Source organism: Desmodus rotundus, chromosome 10 (genome assembly GCF_022682495.2).
Source record: "Desmodus rotundus isolate HL8 chromosome 10, HLdesRot8A.1, whole genome shotgun sequence".
Lineage (NCBI taxonomy): Eukaryota > Metazoa > Chordata > Mammalia > Chiroptera > Phyllostomidae > Desmodus > Desmodus rotundus.
In genome coordinates, this window is record NC_071396.1 from 83,299,755 (window position 1) to 83,320,597 (window position 20,843).

Here is a 20,843-nt window from a genome sequence, read left to right on the forward strand (position 1 = left end):
CTTGTTTCACTAAGCATAATACCCTCTAGGTCCATCCATTTTATCATAAATGGTACGGTTTCATTTTTCATGCCCGAGTAATATTCCATTGTATAAATATACCACAGTTTTTTTACCCACTTGTCTATCAGTGAGCACTTGCGTTGCTTCCATATCTTGGCTATTATAAATAATGCTGCAATGAACATAGGGGTGCATATATTCTTTTGAATTAGTGTTTCGAGTTTCTTCAGATATATTCCCAGAAGTGAAATTGCCAGGTCATAAAGCAGTTCCAGTTTTACTTTCCGAGGAAACTCCATACTGTTTTTCCATTGCAGACTGGCTGCCCAGTCTGCATTCCCACCAACAGTGCATGAGGGTTCCCTTTTCTCCACAACCTTGACAGCACTGTCTTTTGTGGATTTATTGATGATAGTCATTCTGATGGGTGTAAGGTGATATCTCATTATGGTTTTAATTTGCATCTCTCTGTTGATTAGTGACAGTGAGCCTCTTTTCAGGAGTAGTTAAAAAATACCACCCTTATGTTTATTAAATACTCTATAATTTTAACGTACTTTGGGTTCATTGTTTTGACTGATTCTCACAACAATGATGTAGAAAGGACAAATATCATTCCCATTTTACAGGTGAGGAGTCTGAGTCGAGGTAAATAAGATTTGGTGACTGGTCCAAGTTCACAGACGGGCTCAATAGTAGCTAGAACTGGGACTGGAACTTAGTCCCTAGTTCTTAATCTCATACTCTTTCCAACACACTGGTTGTCCATAAAAGGTAAAATTGCCCGTGAGTGTGTCTGTCAGGCGGAGACATGCACGAACTCCTTATTCCCCTTTTCTGTGTGTCTGGGTCTCCTTCTCGATCCAGGTCTCTGGGCTCATCTATTAGCCACCGAGGCCCTAGGTGGTGCCTTTGACATGTCTTCCCTGTATTTATCTCCCAGGACCAAGACTCAGAGAATTTAGCTTATTGAACATGCTTAATGAATGATTTATATTTAATGAGTGGTTAGTTATGCCAGGAAATGTATTATACCCTGGACAGACATTATTGAGCAGGAAGATACAGATCCTGCCCATGTGCTGTTTGACAGTAGTGGGCTAGAGACAAGCATTAAATATTCATACATGCATGGACATGCTTGCACACACAAATCTTAAATTACAACTGTGGTAAGTTCTACACAGGAGGGGTACATGATGCTATGAGAGCAGGAAATAGCAGGATTTGATTAGGTCAGAGAGGCCATGGAGCAGATCCCAGCTGAAACCTGATCTGAAGGAAGAGCAGGCATTAACTAGACAAAAACAGGGGTAAAGAAGTAAACCAGTTCTTCCAGTTCTCCCAGCACTGAAGAATCCTTTGAAGTTCAGAAAGTTTCTCAGACCTCCCCGCAGGAAGAGTCACTGGTTTTTACCATTGAGGAAATATACAGTGCTATTAATTCATTAACAACTCTAAATGGATTTATAATTTATTATTCACTCACAATTGTATGCAATTGAACCACATATCTTATTTTCATGGGATATTGTTTATTGATGATACAGACAACTCCTTATACTCTCTTGGCCTCCTTAGGGTTTGGTGCCAGCTCTGAGTTAATTTGTGGCTGTCTACTGTTGGGAGAAGAGAAAGCAGGACTTTCCCTCTCCTCCCTTTTTTTCTCCCCTACTAGGCACCCAAAGTCTATTTTTTCAGTGATTTCTTGGAGAGATCAGACTCAGCCAGTTGCCAGTACAGTTTCAAGGGATGGATGGGCTGTGAAAAGACGTGGTGTTGCTTCAGAGTAATCTTGAAGTGGGAAAATTATATTAAGGGGAGAGAGAAGAAACATTGGCTAATGCAGTAGTTGGTCAAACTATATCTAGGGATACCCTATGGTTCAGTGCAAGACTTTGTTTGAAAAAAAAAAAAAGAGGTTCTCTTAAGAAAGTTTAAATAAGTCTGTTAAAAGCAAGATCCTCTGGGAAATAAAGTCCCAGACTAGCGGAGTGTGTGCTTCCCCACGAAAACAGTGCGGCTCTTCCTGTTCCTGGGCTGTCTAACCTCCTCCTGGCCTCAGTCCCTTGATCTTTTGGCTTAACGGTCCGCCTAGACTCTTCTGTGAAGACATCACTGACCCCTTCAGAGACACTGGAGTGCTCCTTCCCAGGCCCCCAGTGTCCGTAGGAAGATCCCCAGCTCAAGAGAATTGTGTTGCAGCAGTTGTCCCGCGGTCCCACGGGTCTCCTCGCAAGTCTGGGAACTACCAGGCAGTGGCTGAAAGGAACGCGATAAATGCTCTGAATGGAATATGTTATCGCTCGTGAAACACTGAGGTTTTAAAATAAAAATTCCTCAGCAGTTTGGGAGAGTACTGGATCTATGTCAACCCTGCCACAATTTTAAGCTCTGGAGGGAGACACTTGTTGTATTGTAGTCCATTTTCATGAGTCTATGGCAGGAAAACTGGCAGCTGTGGGGGAAGGAAGCATATACTTCTATTCTTTATAAGTCACATAAGTAACACGTTATTCCTAAATGACAGGATGAGTTAGTGGTACTGATGAAGACGTAGAAGGGATGAGGAATGGCATCAAATTATGAATGTAGCTAGGCAGGCAACACATTAAAAAGGCTGGTTAGCAAGAGCTGGAAACAGCCTAAGTGCCCATAAGTAAGTGAGTGAATCAAAACCTGTGGTACATTTACACAATGGAATACTACACAGCAGAAAGAAAAAAGGAGCTCCTATCCTTTGCGACAGCATGGATGGAACTGGAGAGCATTATGCTAAATGAAATAAACTAGGTGGTGAAAGACAAATGCCATATGATCTCACCTATAGGTGGAACCTAATCAACAAAACAAATGAGCGAGCAAAATAGAACCAGAGACTTTGAAATAAAGAACAGTCTGACAGTGACCAGAGAGGAGGGGGAAAGCCAAGTCAAGGAACATGTATAAAGGACCCATGGACTAGGACAATGGAGGGGGAGGATTGAACGTGGGAGGTGGGAGGTGGGTAGAGCAGGGGAGAGTAATGGAGGAAAAATGTGGACAACTGTAATTGAACAACAATTAAAAAAACAAACAAAGAAAAAAAAAAAGGGCTACTTAAAACACACACACATAACAACCACAAGGTGTCAGTGTAGAACTATGACATTAGGGCTAGAACGTCATCCAAAGACCACACTGCTTGGCCAGAGTGGAGAACAGGTAAACACAGTGGCAATTCCAGCAGGGAAGGGAAGAAGACCGTGGTTTGTAGTACCTGCTGCTACATCTTTATAATTTTGTTTCCTGTAGAAAAAAAGGCAGACACACACATACACACCCATATAAGCAAAGCTTCATGAAATGCACGCTTAACTTGTGTCACTCTCAGGGAGCCCCAAGGTGAGAATGGGAACTTTCAAGCATGAGTTGGCAGGTACATCAGGTGGGCCTCACTGCTTTTGCAGCTCTCACAGTATGCCTTTAGAGACTGTTTAAGCACTTCCTGAGGGTAATTTCACTTTTATTTGGTTTGTACTTGGTATATTTACTTTTGAACGTAGCCTTCTTGGTATTGATAAATGCAACTTTATTCTGCTCATAAAATATAATATATAAATGTATATGTTATATATAACATGTATAAAGCCATATAACACAGACTGATAAGTCAGGGAACCAGTGCTTTCCATCATACCTCAAATCTAGTAGGTGCTCCATGTGTGTTTGGAAACAGATAGAGGAAAGGAAGGGGCAGACTTATCAGCAGAACTAAGATGCAGCGTAGTGTGGAGGGTCGTAGGCTCTTCACCAAAGTGCAGGGAGCAAAACTCAGCCACCGAGACCGAGAATGCTCACATCTCTCCCCCTTCTCAGAGCAAAACTGCTGTGTCCTGAGGTCCGTTAAGCTCAGGGTCCTCTCCCCAGTTACGACCCAAACTATCACCACCTCCACAGGTCCCCTTCCAGGCTGTCACTCAGGATGGTGCAACATCAGGGAGATAAGGGCGTCAGGAAGGTGACTGCTATCGAAGGCAAAGTTACTGAGGACACATGCCGTCAGAGCCCTCGCGGTTCCAGCACCAGGTACAGAGCAGGCGCGGTGTACAGACTGATTGCAAATCCAGCCTGCCAGAAAAGAAGTCCAAAGGGTAATCACAGAACATGTGAATGTAGGGAATTACTGAAGTAATTAAAAGGAAATGTTATTTATGGTAAACCATTCATGTACTACATAGAACAGAGCTTTTGTTAAGTATCCAACAAATCAAAATTACATTTTAGCAAAATCAACTTTCCTCAGAGCCACATGAAGCTAAAAAAAGCTCTGGGTTTAAGGCAGCAGGGGCTGTGTCATCCGGCCTTCAAGGGGCTCATTACTGAGCAGGAACAAAATATCACATGTCCATGAAGACGTACTCAACAATGTACAGAAAAAACGGACTGTGCAGAATCTCAGAGGAGGGAGAGGCCACTGGTGGTTTCGAAGAGACTTCGGAAGAGGAGAGAGACTTTGACTTGAACTTCGGAAGGTGAGTCATCCCTAGATAATGATAGGAGGGGAAGCGTTCTTGGAGGCGAAGGCCCGGAAACCCACTCGGGGGAGTGTGAAGGAGCAGTGTGGACAGAGAGGAGGGTGTGGCAGCACATATGACTGACTCTCAGATGTAGCAGAGCCTGAGCACTCCGGGGAGCCAAGTTCAAAGGTCTGTTCTTTCCCTCAGAGACACTCAAGATCATTGAAGAGGGAAATGGCCTGGTGAAGGCTGAACTTTTGAAAGATTATGCACTTTCACAATCTATACTTTCAATATTTCAAAGTGTATATTGACTTGGGTATGATGAGAGAGTTAGATGGTGTTTGTTTTTAAAACAAAAAAAATCATAAAATACAGTCTGTAGTTATGAAACATGTAAAAATGTCCAAACATATTACAGCCAATAGATTTACCACATGTCCATTCACTGATGAATGTGCATAAATAAAATGTGGCACATTCATATAATAAAATATTATTTGCCAATAAAAAGAAATGAAGTCCTGATACATGTTACAAAATGGATAGACCTGGAAAATATTTTGGTAATTGAAAGAAGCCAGATGCAAAAGATCACATATTGTATGATTCCATTTATATGAAAAGTCCAGACTGGGCAAATGCTGAGAGACAGAAGGAAAATAAGGTTGCCAAGGGTTGGGGACCTTGTGAGGGAATGGGGAGTGACAACTAAAGGGTACAGAGTTTTTGGGGGGAGTGATAAAGTATTCTAAAGTTGATTGTGGTATGGTCACACAGCTCTGAATGTACTAACAGTCATTGATCTCCACACTTCAAAAGGATGTATTATATGGCATGTGAATTCTATCTCAATAAGACTATTACCAAAAGAAAAATACATGCTGCAATAGCATAGTACTGGAGAGGACCTCAAGATGTTATCTAATGTAGTTTAGTCAATTAGATGTGGTTCATCTAATATAATGTCAACTAATTTGTTGAGCACCTGCCACGTGCTTGGTGTTTGGATATGATGTTGTCAGAGCCCCGAGGAAGGGCACTCGGCTCAAGCTGGATTAGAGAGAGTTCCCTGGAGGAGAAGGTGCCTAAGTCAAATTGAATGGTAACCAGGTATGAGCATGAGGTATTCAACAGTGCGAATGACTTAGTTTTGGGGACGGTTGTGCAGGGAAGCCCTCATATGGTATAACTGGCATAAGAAGTACCAGACTGGGGAGGAGTACGAGATCTGGCTAAAGACGTGAACATAGTGTGGAAGGCCTCGAGTTCCACTGCACAGACCAGACTTCATGCTGTAGATTCTAGGGTACCACCGCGTGGTTTACCCAAGAGAGTGACATACTGCTTGTGTTTGGGACAGATCTCTCTGTACAGGGGGAAGAGAAATTCAAAGGGACCATGTTGACAGAAGGTGCCAATTAGTAGACCAAAGTCCAGGAGAAGGAGATGCCTGAGGCTCGGAAAGCTTAAAGTGGTAGGATCATGGGTGGGGAGGAGAGAAGGGGCTCCCAAAATTTTGAGGAGGGAGGATGAGCCAAACTTGGTATGGCTCAGATGTGAGTATGGAGGAGTTGAGGAGATGCAGAAAACTGGTATTCTAGTTTATGCCCAAGTAGAAGGAGGAGCCATTAATTGTGATAAGCTTGCAGGAGATAGAAGCTGTCTAGCTTCTAAGAGGAACAAATTGAGTTGTTCTAGATCCATTGATTTGGAGAGGTGCTCAGCAGGAGTTGGATTTTGAATCTGAAGCTTAAGGATAGGATGTCATTGAAACCATGAGAAGAGATTAGATACAATATAATAACATAATATACAATATAATAATATTTGGTAGTTGTTAACTTTTATTACATACCTCCTTCATGTTTATATGTATTAACTGATGTGATCCTCCTCCAGAACCTATTCAGCTGATACTTTTACCCCATTTGAATAGAAATGACAGATTAGAAATAAGAGACATTCCACAATCTCCTAAACTCCATCTACCGACCTGTCTCATGCACTTGGTCTACTGCAAATGCACGTTACGTTTTTTTGGAAGCATAGTCATACTACCTGTGCACTAGATCTCAGCCTCGAACACCTACTGAAGGCCATTGTTTCAGCAACTGTCGTTTCTCTGCCCATCATAAAAATTTTCCTCCCTACTGGATCATTCTTATCAGCCTATAGTCTGATCTTCTTTCCCGGTTCCAACAAAATCCAAGCCAAAACTCTCTTGACCCCATTTTGCCTCCTAGCTCACGTCCCAGAGACTCACTGTCTCTAACGCCTCTACTTCATTCTTGTTCAACAGTATGGCTTTTATTGCTTCTCGTCTGCCAAGGTTTTCCTTAACAAGGTGGCCAAAGACCTCCATTTTCTCAATGTAACGGTCAGCTCTCAGTCCTCATTTTGTTTGACCTGTCCAGCTTCTGACTCAGTTGATTGCCCCTCCTTCTTTCCTCTGCGTGCTTCAGATCTAACACGCTTTCTTGGTTCTTCTCTTGCCTCTCTGGCCACTCCTTCTTCATTTCTTTTGCTTGTTTCTTTCTGTATCCCTGAGCTTAGTTCAGTGTTTCTGATTGCATGTGTGTGTGTGTGTGTGTATGACTGTTCTTCAAGTTCTTCTTGAAATGGTTCTTACATCTTACTGGTTCTCTATAGATTAATTACATGCAATCTTTAACATGTATACATTTGTATGTGCATGACAGCCATCATTTTACTTGTGCCTTAACAGAATATGAGTGAAACATGATTAAAGCAGAATTCATTTGCCTATAATCTTTAATGGAATTAATCTATACAAGTAATATGCTTATAAAGTAACTCAACTGTGCAGAAGCCGACAGGCTTACAGATTTTAAACCCTAGAAATATCATGATTCCAACCCCTTCCTTTATATAAAAACTATTAATGTTAAAGAAAGTTTTGTGACTGTCTCCTATGCAATGGAAGGACCTTTAGGAGCCTAATTCAAAGATTTATATTTTATAGAAAAAGAGAACATTTTCATAATCACTGTGAGATCAAATACATACATAAAATAAGTTTGGTGAAAAGACAGCTGATACTCCAGAGGTGTAAAGCTAGATTACTCAAACAAATCTTAGTCCCATTAAACTTTATCAGCAAATGGCTTATGCATTTTATCAGGAATGCAAATTTCTTCTCAGGAGGATGTTCCTTCCAAGTTCAAGTTCAGGACAATTTTTGTTTACACTAATCTGACAGTTTAGTGTAAGCACAAGAAAGTACACAAAAGTTCTGAATTTTCCTTGACTGCTTTGGTGCTTTCAAATAAATAAATCACCTTTCAAATACTTTCAAATATTTATTCTTCTCTTTTAGGTCCCCAAGCAAACACTTACTCCAAATAACCAAAAGTTCCACGATTAAACAAACCAAAAAAAGCTTTCTTGCTTCTGTGCTTTGGTTCCTTCCTCAGACTTGACCCTTATTGGCAGTTTCGTGTGTATTTCTTGTTTGTGCTGGGTGACAGCAAGCAGACCTGTCTGAAACCTTTATCAATCTTCTTTTCAACTCTGTGGATTGCCCCCTCCTACAATAGCCAGGTAAATGCTCACTGAGATCCAGCTGTTGATAGTTACGAGTTTGTTGTCATTTTATTGTTTATAGTTTTTGATCTTCTCTATTTCCTAGGTAAGTCCCTTTAACATTTCATATAATAGGGGCTTGGTGATGATGAACTCCTTTAACTTGACCTTATTTGGGAAGCACTTTATCTGCCCTTCCATTCTAAATGATAGCTTTGCTGGATAGGGTAATACGAAAACAAACTCATAATTATCAACAACTGAACCTAAAATCCAAAATCAAAAACTAAGCAAACAAGAACAGGAACAGAAGCACAGAAATGAAGATCACACAGAGGGTTATCAGTGGGGAGGGGGAGGGGGAGGGAAAGAATGCGGGGACAGTACAGGGCATAAGAAGCATAATTGGTAGGCATAAAATAGACAGGGGTAGGTTAAGAATCGTATAGGAAATAGAGAAGCCACAGAACTTATATGTACAACCCATGGACATGAACTAAGGTGGGAGGGGAATGCTTGAGGGTGGGGGGGTACAGGGTGGAGGGGAGTTAGATGGGAGAAAAAATTGGGACAACTGTAATAGCATAACCAATAAAATATACTTTAAAAATGCTCCCGGAGACCCAGATAGAAGAACAGGCAGGACAATTCTCCCCTTGGTGCAACTTGTCACTACTCAAGTGGACAGAGGTAGGCTTATCTGACACTCCTCCAGGAAACTGGACACGCAGCAGCGTTTCTGGTGGAGGGAGGAAGAGGCTGAGACTCAGCACAGACCAAGGGCCCTCCATTAAAGGCTCAGAGGTCTAGGGGAGGAAATCCCTGCTAACCTTGCAGAAGCCTGACGTGGCCGTGTCCAAAACCCTGTAGGAACTTTAAGACTGGGACTCTTACCTTTCTTAGGAGGGGAAATGCCCTGGCAGGTAGTGAGGGCTGAAGGAGGCTGGTGGGAAGATGGAGAAGCTCGTGGGCAGGGAGGGAAGAGATGCCGTAGTTGGGAAATCTTCTCAGGAACTAAACTCTGAGATTTATTTTATCTTTAGCTGTGTTCTTTGTGGAAGTTGAGAGGACAAGTTATGACTTTGGGCTAGCATGGTTTTGAGACTTTTGAAGGCCTAGATTCGCCTTCTTATTTGCAACTCTGGCCCCACATCCTTTCGAACACACTAAATATTCGATGTATTTTTATAATTCTGCTTTTGAAAATACTTCACTGTAACTTTTAATTTTTTATTGCTTTTCTTCATAATCATGTTTACATGAGTTTTCTTTCAAAGTAAGAAAATCTGATCTGTAAATATATTTTAAAATTTTAATTAATTTATTTTTAGAGAGAGGGGAAGCGGGGGAGAAAGAGAGGGAGAGAAACATCAATGTGTGGTTGTCTCTCATGTGCCCCTTACTGGGGACCCAGCCTGCAACCCAGGCATGTGCCCTGCCTGGGAACTGAACTGGCAACCCTTTGGTTCACAGGCCGGCACTCAGTCCACTGAGCCACACCAGCCACGTCCTGATCTGTAAATATTTTTCAGATGCAAACATATTGATGAATGTTCAATGTAATGGTAGATGAATTTGACATGTATGATTTGGTATAAGATTTAATTAGACATTTATTACTAGTCCATCTGCAGCTTTATTTTTAGTTTAGAGCACAACTCCCCCCTCTTTCCTGCTGCTAGGTCTGTCTCAAGCATTTGTGCAGACAGCATTGTTCAAGCTCACTGGCCCTAGGCCCTGTTTCTATGGTGCCTAATGGATAAAACAGCTCACAGTTCTCTGGTTTGAAGGTTTGAGCTGCTTCCTGGAACTGTCATAAAAAACCTGCCTATTCCTTCAGAATTCAGTGGGAGGTCCTTCCAGGGAAGATGAGGTACAATGGGAAGAGGCAGCTCTCACCCCTATCATTTTGGGGCCATGGGCTCCTTTGTTAGTCTGGTGAAGCTCACGGATCCCTTCTCAGACTGACGTTTTAAATGCACAAAACATAATCCACAGGTTTACAAAGGAAGCCAATTATGTTGAAACAAGGTTAGCAAAAAGAATAAATCTGGGAATAGTAATACATGTTTATTAATGTATTAAATGATGAGATCTAGCTGTGAGTCAAATAACTACCATAACTCAAAGCAGCAGAGAGTATAAGCTATATTTTGAGAGATCAACACTTACTGTGATCTGATATGAAAGCGTTGTTATTTCTATTGGTGACGGTAGCAGGTACTGATACTACTGTTAGGGTTTGTTGCCTATTTTTGCAATGGAGAGAAATGCTACGTTTTAATTATAGGTTAATGAAGTTAAGATGTGGTTATTTTCCCTACTGAATTCACAGAACCCCTGAATTCTATCCACGCCTGTGGACCTGAGGTTAAGGTCAATGGAAGGTGAAGGGTGCCCTACCAGCATGAATTATGTGGGAGAGTAACAGGGAGCGAATGACGCTCAGCCCGGGAGATTCTGAGGCTGAGTCTCTGGCTCTCTGGGCCCCAGAACACTGCCACCTCCTCTCCTGATGTAGTACCATTTAGACAGAAAGTGAGTGCCCTCGGGTATCGGAGAGTTCAAAGTGATTCCCAATTCCTAGTCCACTGCCAGAGCTATGACTTTAAACTGTACTTTCAATTCTCTGGGCAAATGACCCCCAGACATGTCTCTTGAAGTACCCTACCTTAAAAGATTTTAATTTCTTTTCTGAAATTTGTTTATCTTTAGCTCTATAGTTCACATCTCACCCCAAACCACCATAACTCACCTTCTTATCTATCCATCCATTTGTCTGTCCGTCCATCCATCCATCCACCCACCCACTTAACTATACATTTAATAATGATACTATGCTGTAAAGGTATGAATGTGTAACTTACCTCCCTTGTTCATAACCTCATACTGGAAAATATCTACATTAGCACGAAGGATCATCTATGATAGAGCTATCCTCAGAAATTTCTAGAATAATTAAAGCAAACGACGTCATTTCACTATGCGGGACTGATTCGAGGGCCGGTTTATGAAATAGGCAGGTTATTCTTGGCTCCTGGTCCTCAGAACTGAAATGTCTAATGCTTGGTAGTCAAGCTCCCCAGTACACATATAAGATGACACTTGTCTCCATGATCAGTCATTATCTCTTTTTTCCTTTCTCCTCTCTCAAATAACACTTGAATTATGCTACTAGGAGCAATAATTGCCCTTTATTTCCCCCCTGACCTGCAAAGAATCCCATCTCACCTACTCCATGCACACCTTGCTCTTCTGGCCACACAGGGCAAAGTCAATATACCTGGAGGGCCCAGAACTCTCAGCAGCACCTGTTAAAGCAGAAGTCCAGGAGTTCCCACGATGTATGTACGTGTGAGGACTCACCTGCTGCTTCTTCTAGGACCATGGTGGGGCCCTGAAAATTGGATGCTCGTGACACTATCGCCACGACTCTCTGCTCCAACCAAGGGCATAGGCTGTAGTTCAGAATGATAGGGCTCCCTCCTTCCCTCTTGGCTCCTCAGGCACTTTGGTGACCACCGAATCTTGTCAAAACCAAGCTCTCTGTAGTCTTCTCCACTTGGGCTGGCCCAAGGGTCCATCTTCTCTTTTTAATTGGCTTCCTAAACCCAGATATAGACTATATAAACAAACATATCACCGCTTGACCTTGGCACTTGGCACGTCCTATTTTTTTATAACACCGATCAGACTGAGTTCTTGTAATTGATTTAAATGCCCCTGTAAGCTACTTAAAGGCAGAGATCATGCAATTTGTTTCTGTATTTCCATCATGGCCGTGGCTCCCTATAAAGATTTTGGAATAAGTGCATAAATATATTAATTAAAGAATATTCCAGCTCTCTTCAATTACTTCTTTTGTTCATGAACTCCCTTATGTGTACATCTGTGATCCATGCTCCAGTTGGGTCTATATTACAGGCATTAAGTGTATATACAAGTATATATAATTTTTAGTATGCTAACCACATCCATTTAATTTATTTCTCTTTTATGTGTAAGGACGTTGAGGCTCAGATTGTTTAGCTTTCCCATGCCTGGGGAGCTAATAAATGGCTGAACTTCTTAGCTAAGTGTTCACACCCCAGTCTTTTTGAGGCTACTTCTATCTTTCCCCTTACTGTAAGGTGACAGTCCCCACAGTGTGGACCACAGGTCCCTGAGTGTCTTGGAGACCCTTTTGAGGTCCACAGGTCAAAACTATTTTCATAATAATACTGACATTTTGGCTTTTTACAACATTGTGTTGACAATGCACCTCGATGCAAATGCAGTGGCCACAGTAGTCATCGGACTCAATTGCCACGTACTTGCAAAAATCAACAGCATGACAGTCTCACTGTAAAATGTTTGATGAAGTTATAAAAATTAATTTTATTAAATTTGGACCCTTGAGTGCCCATCACTTTAGTATTCTGTGTGAGAAAACGGGAAGTACACATTAAGCACTTCTGCATCATGCCAAAATAACTTTGTCTTGAGGAAAGCACTTGTGTGATAGCTGGAGATGTGAGCTCCTTTTCTTATGGAAGACTATATGAGGGGGGACTCCCTCCCAAACCCAGAATTGTCTTCTGGAGGATAGGCCTCTTGTAGTACAGGCTTCCCTGCACTAGGTAAGTGTTCCAGAAACCCATATGTATCAATGTACCAGCTGGCATTGTTGTGAGAGGCTGTGTTTGGCTTCAGTGAATATTTTTTGAAGACTCTTTTGGTGCGTGTTTGCCCCTTTCATGATGGGTGATTTACAAGCACACCTGTCCACACTATGCTGAGTGGTCAGCAGCTTTTGACCAAAAAAACAGCCTGACCCCTGTGCCCCACCCTCCATATTCACCCAATCTTGCCCCAAGTGACTTCTTTTTTGTTTTCCTGGATGAAAAAAGTCCTCAAAGGGAAATATTTCCAATGTTGAAGAGATAAAACAAAAAACCAGCATAAGCACTAAAAGGCATTAAAATCGACGAGTTCAAAAACCGTTTTGAGCAGTGGGAAAAATGTCTCAATAAGTGTATTGCAACAGATGGAGAGTACTTTGAAGGTGATTGAAGATTAAACATATAGGAACAAATACTCACTTTTTTAATAAATAAACTCCCTTTTTTGAGTCCCTTTTGTATTCACTTAAAGAACAACTGTTAAAGAACCACAGTTAAAGAACGAACTGTGGTTATTTCAGTATTTGGCATAAATCTTCTTGAAACTTAATAGGCGTGAGCCTAAAGTGTCAAAAACCAAAAGTTAGAATTTTGGAAAATTTGTGTCTGTCACAGTGAATTTAACAGTTTCCCAAATATTTGTCAACTTTTCTGATATGATTGTTGATGATACTAACAAAGGGACTTCTCTAAGAAGGTATATTAAAGGTGTTAACATTTGGAAGATCTAGATTTTCTAAAAGACAAATGGATGATGTTAAAATCATGCATAGATAAAGGATTTATTCAAAATGCAAGATTGACCAATGGATTTTAATGTGACAAGTAAGACAAGTTCATTGATGTGGTTGAAGAAACTACAGCCTGTTGAGTTTGTGTACAGTACTTAAGAAAAACAGCTACAATGATCTAAAATGGCTATTAAATCCTCATTTCTTTTTCAATTACATTTTTGTTTCAGGTGGATTTTTCTTCATTTATGTTAATTGTGACAACACGCTGCACTGGGTTGAATGCAGAAGCAGACCAGAGTCCGGCTCTCTTCTATTAAACCAGACATCAAGAGAGTTGCCAAGATGGGCCCTGGCTGCTATGGCACAGTGGATTGAGTGCTGGCCTCAGAACCAGAGGGTCACTGGTTCTATTCCCAGTCAGGGCACAAGCCTGGGTTGCAGGTCAGTCCCCCAGTAGGGGGCACGTGAGAGGCACCCACACGTTGATATTTCTCTCCCTCCTCTCCCTTCTCTCCAAAAAATAAATAAATAAAAATCTTAAAAAAAAAGAGAGTTGCCAAGATGTAAAACGATGCCACTCTTCTCACTATGTTTGTTTCTGAATACATACTTATTTTTATTAATATGTTATTTATGTTAACATATAATTGGTTTCAAGTTGGTATTTAAAAAATCCTTGCTTAGGGTTTATATTTATTGATTTTTAGAGAGAGAGGGAGGGAGAGAGAGTGGGAGAGGAAGAGGGAGGGAGGAAGGGAGGGAGGGGGCAGAGAGAGAGAGAGGGAGAGAGAGAAACATCCATCAGTTGCCTTCTGTAGGTGCGCTGACCAGGGTGATCGAATCTGCAACCTAGGTATGTGCCCTGACTGGGAACTGAACCCACAATCTTTCTGGCGTACAAGACAATGCTCCAACCAACTGAGTCACTGGCCAGGGCTCAAATTGGTATTTTATAATGAGTTAATAAATAAATTTTTTTCTCAGTTCCAATTTCTAGTCAGGTGAACATTGATAGAAAACTCAAAATAATAAAATCTCTTAGGCATCTTCAATTGTTTTTCAAAATGAAACGGCTCAAGACAAAAATATTGGGGGCTGCTGCGGAGACAGGCAATTTGACAGGAAGGGGCGGAAGCCCGACTGGGCGGCAGAGTGCGCAGGAGATTTTTCCAGTGCGCAGCTGACTACAGTGAAATGAGTCACGTGGTCTATCTTTTCTTCCTCAGCAATGTTTGTGGTTAAAGTGACCCAGGCTGAATGTTACTGTGAATTAAAAGCTGGAGCCCAGAAAACAGAAGGAAGAAAGGAGACTCTCTTTCTCTCAAATTCCCTTTGCTGCTGTCTAGCAAAATTTCTCCTGCTAGGCGCAGCAAATGCTGAAATAATGCCGTTGACCGACTTGCACTTTAGGAACACAGTGTAACAGAGTCGAGTTCACCCCCAAGGCCCCAGATGGTCTTGTGCTGTGTGTGTGACCCTGTTTAACTTCTGCCGTCTTGCTGCTGTTGCAATGCAGGTAGTGTCATTGACACACTCTTTGGAAAGTATCTGTCATTTTATCACATGTCTGGGTGACTTTCCTCAGAAGACACACTGTAAGAAACAGAAAGCAAAAAGCCAATGCAATGGAAAATAAGCTAGATATCACATAGTATTGGACACATAGAAGGTACCGCTTGCTGGTGGTTAAACCAGATTAATTAACTTTGGTGATTTCTCCCTTTCCCCCTCTTATCCACAGGAGATATGTTCCAAGACTCATCATAGTGGATGCTTGAACTTGTGGATAGTACCAAACCCAATGTATACTGTGTTTTTTCCCCTATACATACATACATTTTCATACATACATACATCCTTAAAGGGAGCACTTAACCCCTTCTCTCTGGTATATCTGAATTGCCAACATTACTACTCTTGAACTTGGGGGCCACTATTAAGTAAAATAAGAGTTAACTTGAACACAAGCACTGCGATACCACTACAGCTGAATCCAAGACGGCTAACACGTGACGACCAGGTAGGTAGTTTACACAGTGGCTGTATTGGACAAAAGGATGATTCACGTCCGCCTGGGATGGAGTGGGATGCTGCGAGGTTTCATCGCGCCTCTAGAATGGCACACAACTTCAAACGTATGAATTGTTTATTTCTGGAATTTTCCATTTCACATTTTTGGACTATGGTTAACTGTAAGTAACTGAAACCTTGAAAAGTGAGTAAGGGGGGACTGCTGTACAAGAGGTGTAGCCTCAGCTGACTCAAATGTTCACTGATACTCAGAAAAGCACTTTTGGATTGCTTAAGATGTGACCTGAACTAGCTGTGTTTCTTTTTTTTTCATGGAACACCATACCTATTTAAAGAACAATTGACAGAGAAACCATGGTTATTAGGTATTTGGCAGAAATTTTCTTGAAAATGAATGGAGCAAGACTACACTGAATACATTTAAATTGATAAAGGCTTTTAAACCACGTTAGTGCAGGGCATACATAATCCCACACCCCAGAAGTACTTTGCATATAAGTCTGATTTGCCTAACCAATCATGAAGCAGGGATGTGTACATACTAATGTATCACAACAAAGCCTTACATTACTTCCCAGTGGGAAGTATTAGTCCTTGAAGAAAAAAACTATGTAGGACAGGAACATAGTCAATAATATCGGATGAACTATGTATGGTACTCGGTGGACACTGGAAATATTGGAGTGCTCACTTTGTAAAAGATGTGATTGTCTAACCACTGTGTTGTACAACTAATACAAAATAGTATTGAATGTAAACTGTAATTGAAAAATAACATGAAAAATAAATTTGTACTCTCCCAAAAAATCTAGGACAAAAACATGTGATTTCATTGGCCTCTGTGCCAGTAAAATTTTTTTGTGTGCCTAGTGGAGATGAAATAGGCTATGAAAGCAATTCATAAGTAGACAGTGATTTTCAATAGTTCATCCCCATTTCTTTCAACAAACCTTTACCAAATACCTAGTAAGTGCCAACTACTAGAGTTACATGTTTCAGAGACTGGTGTCTAGTTAGCTATTTGGGAGAGGAAGATTTATACAATATAGACATGCCTCATTTTGTTGTGCTTTGCTCTAGTGTGTTTCCCAGATGTTGTGTATTTCTACAAATTTAAGGCAAGACCCTCCATCAGCCAAAGGACAACGACTTGCTTTACTGTGGTGGTCTGGAACCAAACCTGCTATCTCCTAGGTATGCCTGTAACCACAATCCTAGGTGATGGGAGGTGTACATGAGTGCATCCAAAGCACAGGAAGCATGATTAGTCCCTTCTTCCAGATGCTTGCAGGCCCGAGCTACGGGGGCAGTAAACTGGACTTGAGTTTGAGGGAGTTAAAACTCTTGAACAATCCTATGACGTAAACATACAGGTATCAATTTAAGAGCAACCTCAGATGTCACTATTTCCACTCCAGAGTCAATGGCTGTCAGCTCTAGACCTGTTCTAGCCTGGAGTAAATTCTAAATGGCACCAAGCCAGCTGAGCTAGCTTACAGGTGCCAAACAAGCCACCTGGTGATCCTTCCGTGCTGGTGGGAGGAAGTGCTTTGTCTCATCACACTGCAGCAATTTTTCCCCACTGTTCCTTTGTGGGCTGGCTCTCAGAATAACAACTCCTTGTATAAAATCAGTCCAGGAATTGGGAGTAGGATTATCCTATGGAGGAATAGAATTGTTCCTCATTGCCTCAGCCAACTAGCTTCTTGAAATCTAAAGGGTTACTCCTGACCCTTTTGTATCTTTCTAGTATGAAAGATATGACTGTGTTGTCATTCATGCTCATCACGAACTATATAATATATAGCATCTTTGCCTTCAGCCAGGAGAGGGGGGTGGCTGATAGTCAAGCCAATTGAATTAAGTGGCAACAATAGCCACCTCCGGTGTAACCAGTAGCTATCCCATAAATTGATGAACTTGAAGAGTCTTTAAAAAAGGGGAAGCAAAAAGGTAACTGTGATGGATCATTTTATGTGTCAAGTTCATCAGGCCATGGCATCCAGATATTTGGTTAAACACAAGCCTAAATTTCACCCTAAGGTTTTTTTTAGATGGCATTAATATTTAAATCAGTAGGTTTTGAGTAAAGCAGATTTTCCTCCGCAATGTGGGTGGGCCTCATCTAATCAGTTGAAGGCCTTACGAGACCAAAGACAGAGATCCCTAGAAAAGGACCACCTTGGGACTCAAGCTGCAACATCAGCTTTTCTCTGGGTCTTCAGCCTGCCTGCACACCCTGCAGATTTTGGACGTGCCAGCTTCCACAATTGCATATGCCAATTCCTGAAAATAAACTCATCTATGTGTATACACATCTTATTGGTTCTGCTTTTCTGGAGAACACTGACTAAGAAAGTAAGATGCGAAAATTTTGAAAATGGGGTATGAGATGGTAATTCCACGGAGGGTTTAGAAAATCTGTGTGGATAATGTGATTTAGTCTGCTTAACCCCAGGGGATGCAGATGCCTCATAAGATTCTCTGTTCTTTAATTGTCTGAGCGCCCATCGACTTTGTGTTCTCGTAGCTACCCAGGGATTTCTTTAGCCCTCATACCCCACTTTTTCCCTTTTTTCTAGATCCATTTAATTTAATTCAAATTCAAATATAGGTACCTCCCCAATATGTTATAAGTGTTTGTAAAATTTCCTAAAATGCTAGTATTGGGAAACTCATGAACTAAGATTTTTTACAGGGGCGGGGGAGAATCAGACAAAGGGGTCATTTGGAACTTTTGTTGAAATCTCTGTACTATTTACCATTAGAAAGTGTTTCACACTCACGATCTGCTACCCTCAGGTCTAGAATGTACTCGTGTCCCACGGGGATTTTGAGAGCCAAAAGCAATATGTTTCCTGATGGTTTCAGAGCCTCTCAGAGCAATCCACAAGTTCTAGAATCTTAAGCATGGTGTTTCCTGTTCCCGATATTATTACCTGGGAGAAATGAAGACCAGAGGAGGACCAGCAACTGGAGGCAGAGACGGTTTCTTGGGATCAGATTCCATGTGTCCTGAAGAGGCTTGGAAAGGTTTCCTAGGGGCAGAATGCCAGTGAGGGGAGCTGAGGGTATGTTAGACCAGCCAAGTGCAACTTCTGCATGAAGGAGCTTCTTTGACAACCCCAGAAAGAAGGAAATGTAAAAGATATCCACTAATTGTAGTCAAAACACGGTTTTGGAGTTGGATTTCAGCCATGCCTCAATGACTGCTGGTGAGATTCCTGGTGAGGTTTGGTCCATAGGCCGTAATCAGGGTTCAGAACTGATTCCAACAATTGCCTCCAATTCCCTAACTGAATGTGAACTGCCTGTCCCAACTCATAGAATATAGCCAGGTGTCTCTGTTACATATCTCAGCTCACAAAAAGAGATGTGCATGATAAATATCTTTATTTTTCTGTAACTGCACTTATGGTTTTGGGTCCTCAACCACATAGGTGAGAGAAATTTAATTGCAGCCAGTTCAGGATTCTCATCTTTTACCCTTAGGCTTCTGCCTGAGTTTAATAGCCCATGGCACTGGGAGGGCCCCATCTGATTTCTATATCACCTATCCTCCTGAGAATCCCCTGAAAGTTTCGTGTCTCTGTCTGGTCCTTGGTGGTCATTCTGGCAGCCTGCTATGGAGGCTTTCTTATTCCTCACCACGTGGCTCTTCAGGTGGCGGCTTTCTCCCATAGCTTCTGTTCCATTCTTGGCCTCAAGGAGCTGCTGTTCTCCCCGCCAAGACCTGCTTTCTTCTGTATTGTCCCCTTGGATCTCTAGCCAAGAAATAGGCCTGTTGGGTTTTGGAGCCCACAAACTGTCTTGGGGATCCCAGGGAGCAAGTGAGGAATTGATCCCTATTTACTTATTATTATTATTATTTTTTAATCATCACCGGAGGATATATTTATTGGTTTTAAAGAGAGGAATGGAGAGAGAGAGAAAGGGAGAGAGAGAAAAAGAAAGAAATATTGATCATTGCCTCCTGCATGCGCCCCAACCAGGGATTGAAGCTGCAACCTAGCAGTGTGCCCTGACCAGGAATCAAACTCTCAGTCTTTTTGGTGTATGGACAACACTCCAACCAACTGAGCCACCTGGCCAGAGCCACACATTGCTTTTAAAGCTTCCTTTTAACTCTCAGAGGGTGGGAATGTCTTGTTTGTATTACAAAACATCCTTCCATGTCTTTTGTCTATACTGCATGTCTTTTATATCCTTTGTATTAGCAGAGAATGGGACAAAGACCAGTCCTGAGTAGGAAAGGAAATACTGTGGGGAAGAAATAGTATTTTCAAAAAATAACCTTCCTCATAAGTTGAGAGCGAAGCTGTGAGACCTGTGTTAGAGAGTTTATCATCCTCAAAGGGAAGTTATCCCAAGAAAAGAAGAAATATGTGAGACAGAATTGAGAGACAGATTGGGAACATTAGTTTATTTGAAAACCAGTAACCAACCCTAGCTCTTTTACCCTAAGTTCCACCTGAGTTTGCTTTCATGGTGATTTTCAGGAGTGAAATATGTTGCTATTTTGCTACGGTGTATCTTGATAGCAATGAGCCAGATTTCTAACACATTAATGAATATTGCACCGCAATACACTTTTATTAAATGAGCGAATGACAAAAGCTGTGGATATAATTGGATACATTAAACCAGCGCAGGGCTAAGTGAGTGGGAGGAGTTTCACAAATGTTTACTATTTGAAAGATGGCTGAAAAATTATTTTATCATTTTCTTTTGCTCAGGAGGCATTTAATCTTGGGGAGCAGTACGTAAACATTAGAGAACTTACTTTATTAACAGCTCTCGGCCAAGCCTTTGGCTGTCGAATGTTGACAAAGAATATAAAACCAATCAGTGAACCAACCAACCAACCAATGAGCAACTCTGTGGAGCTGTGTTAAGGATACTGGACTTTAACTCCTTGATTAGAGATATTACCAGCTGACCTGGAAGATGGATCAGCGTGGTCAAAGGCTATAAGTTATGATGTTTGCCTTTTAAAACATAAATGCTATTCTGAAGTTCATAGTTTGCAACTTTCAACGGACAGTTGAAGTGGCAGCATGGACTCATGGATTCCGTCTTGGGTTCTGTTCTTTGCCTCTTTCCTTGTGGTTTCTGGCTTGGTAAGAAAACAACTAGAAAAATTGGGGGCATTTGATACCACTTGTTAAGGAAAAAATTGTTCACTTTTTGTTTCTTATGAATTTTGAAGTGTTAGTGAAATGAGCATTTCTTTTTGGCAAGCAGGGGTGGGCAGGGCACAGGGAGTGAGAAAAAGACCTGCAGAGAGAGTCAGAGACACTGATGTAAAGTATGTTCTTCTTTGTGTTTCATTATTGTGTAACAAGTCATCTTTGATATAAAATGTGAAA

At 41.5% G+C, this 20,843-nt stretch overlaps 1 protein-coding gene across 1 annotated transcript in view; it reads left to right on the plus strand.

The window, feature by feature from the left end:
• Positions 1 to 20,419: 20,419 nt before the first annotated feature.
• Positions 20,420 to 20,843, plus strand: part of MEP1B (meprin A subunit beta) — a 30,997-nt gene continuing 30,573 nt past the window's right edge. Inside the window, exon 1 of the mRNA XM_053913089.2 lies at positions 20,420 to 20,594. Coding sequence (XP_053769064.1) covers positions 20,532 to 20,594 — 63 coding nt within the window. The 5' untranslated portion in view covers positions 20,420 to 20,531. The remainder of the gene's footprint in view (positions 20,595 to 20,843) is intronic.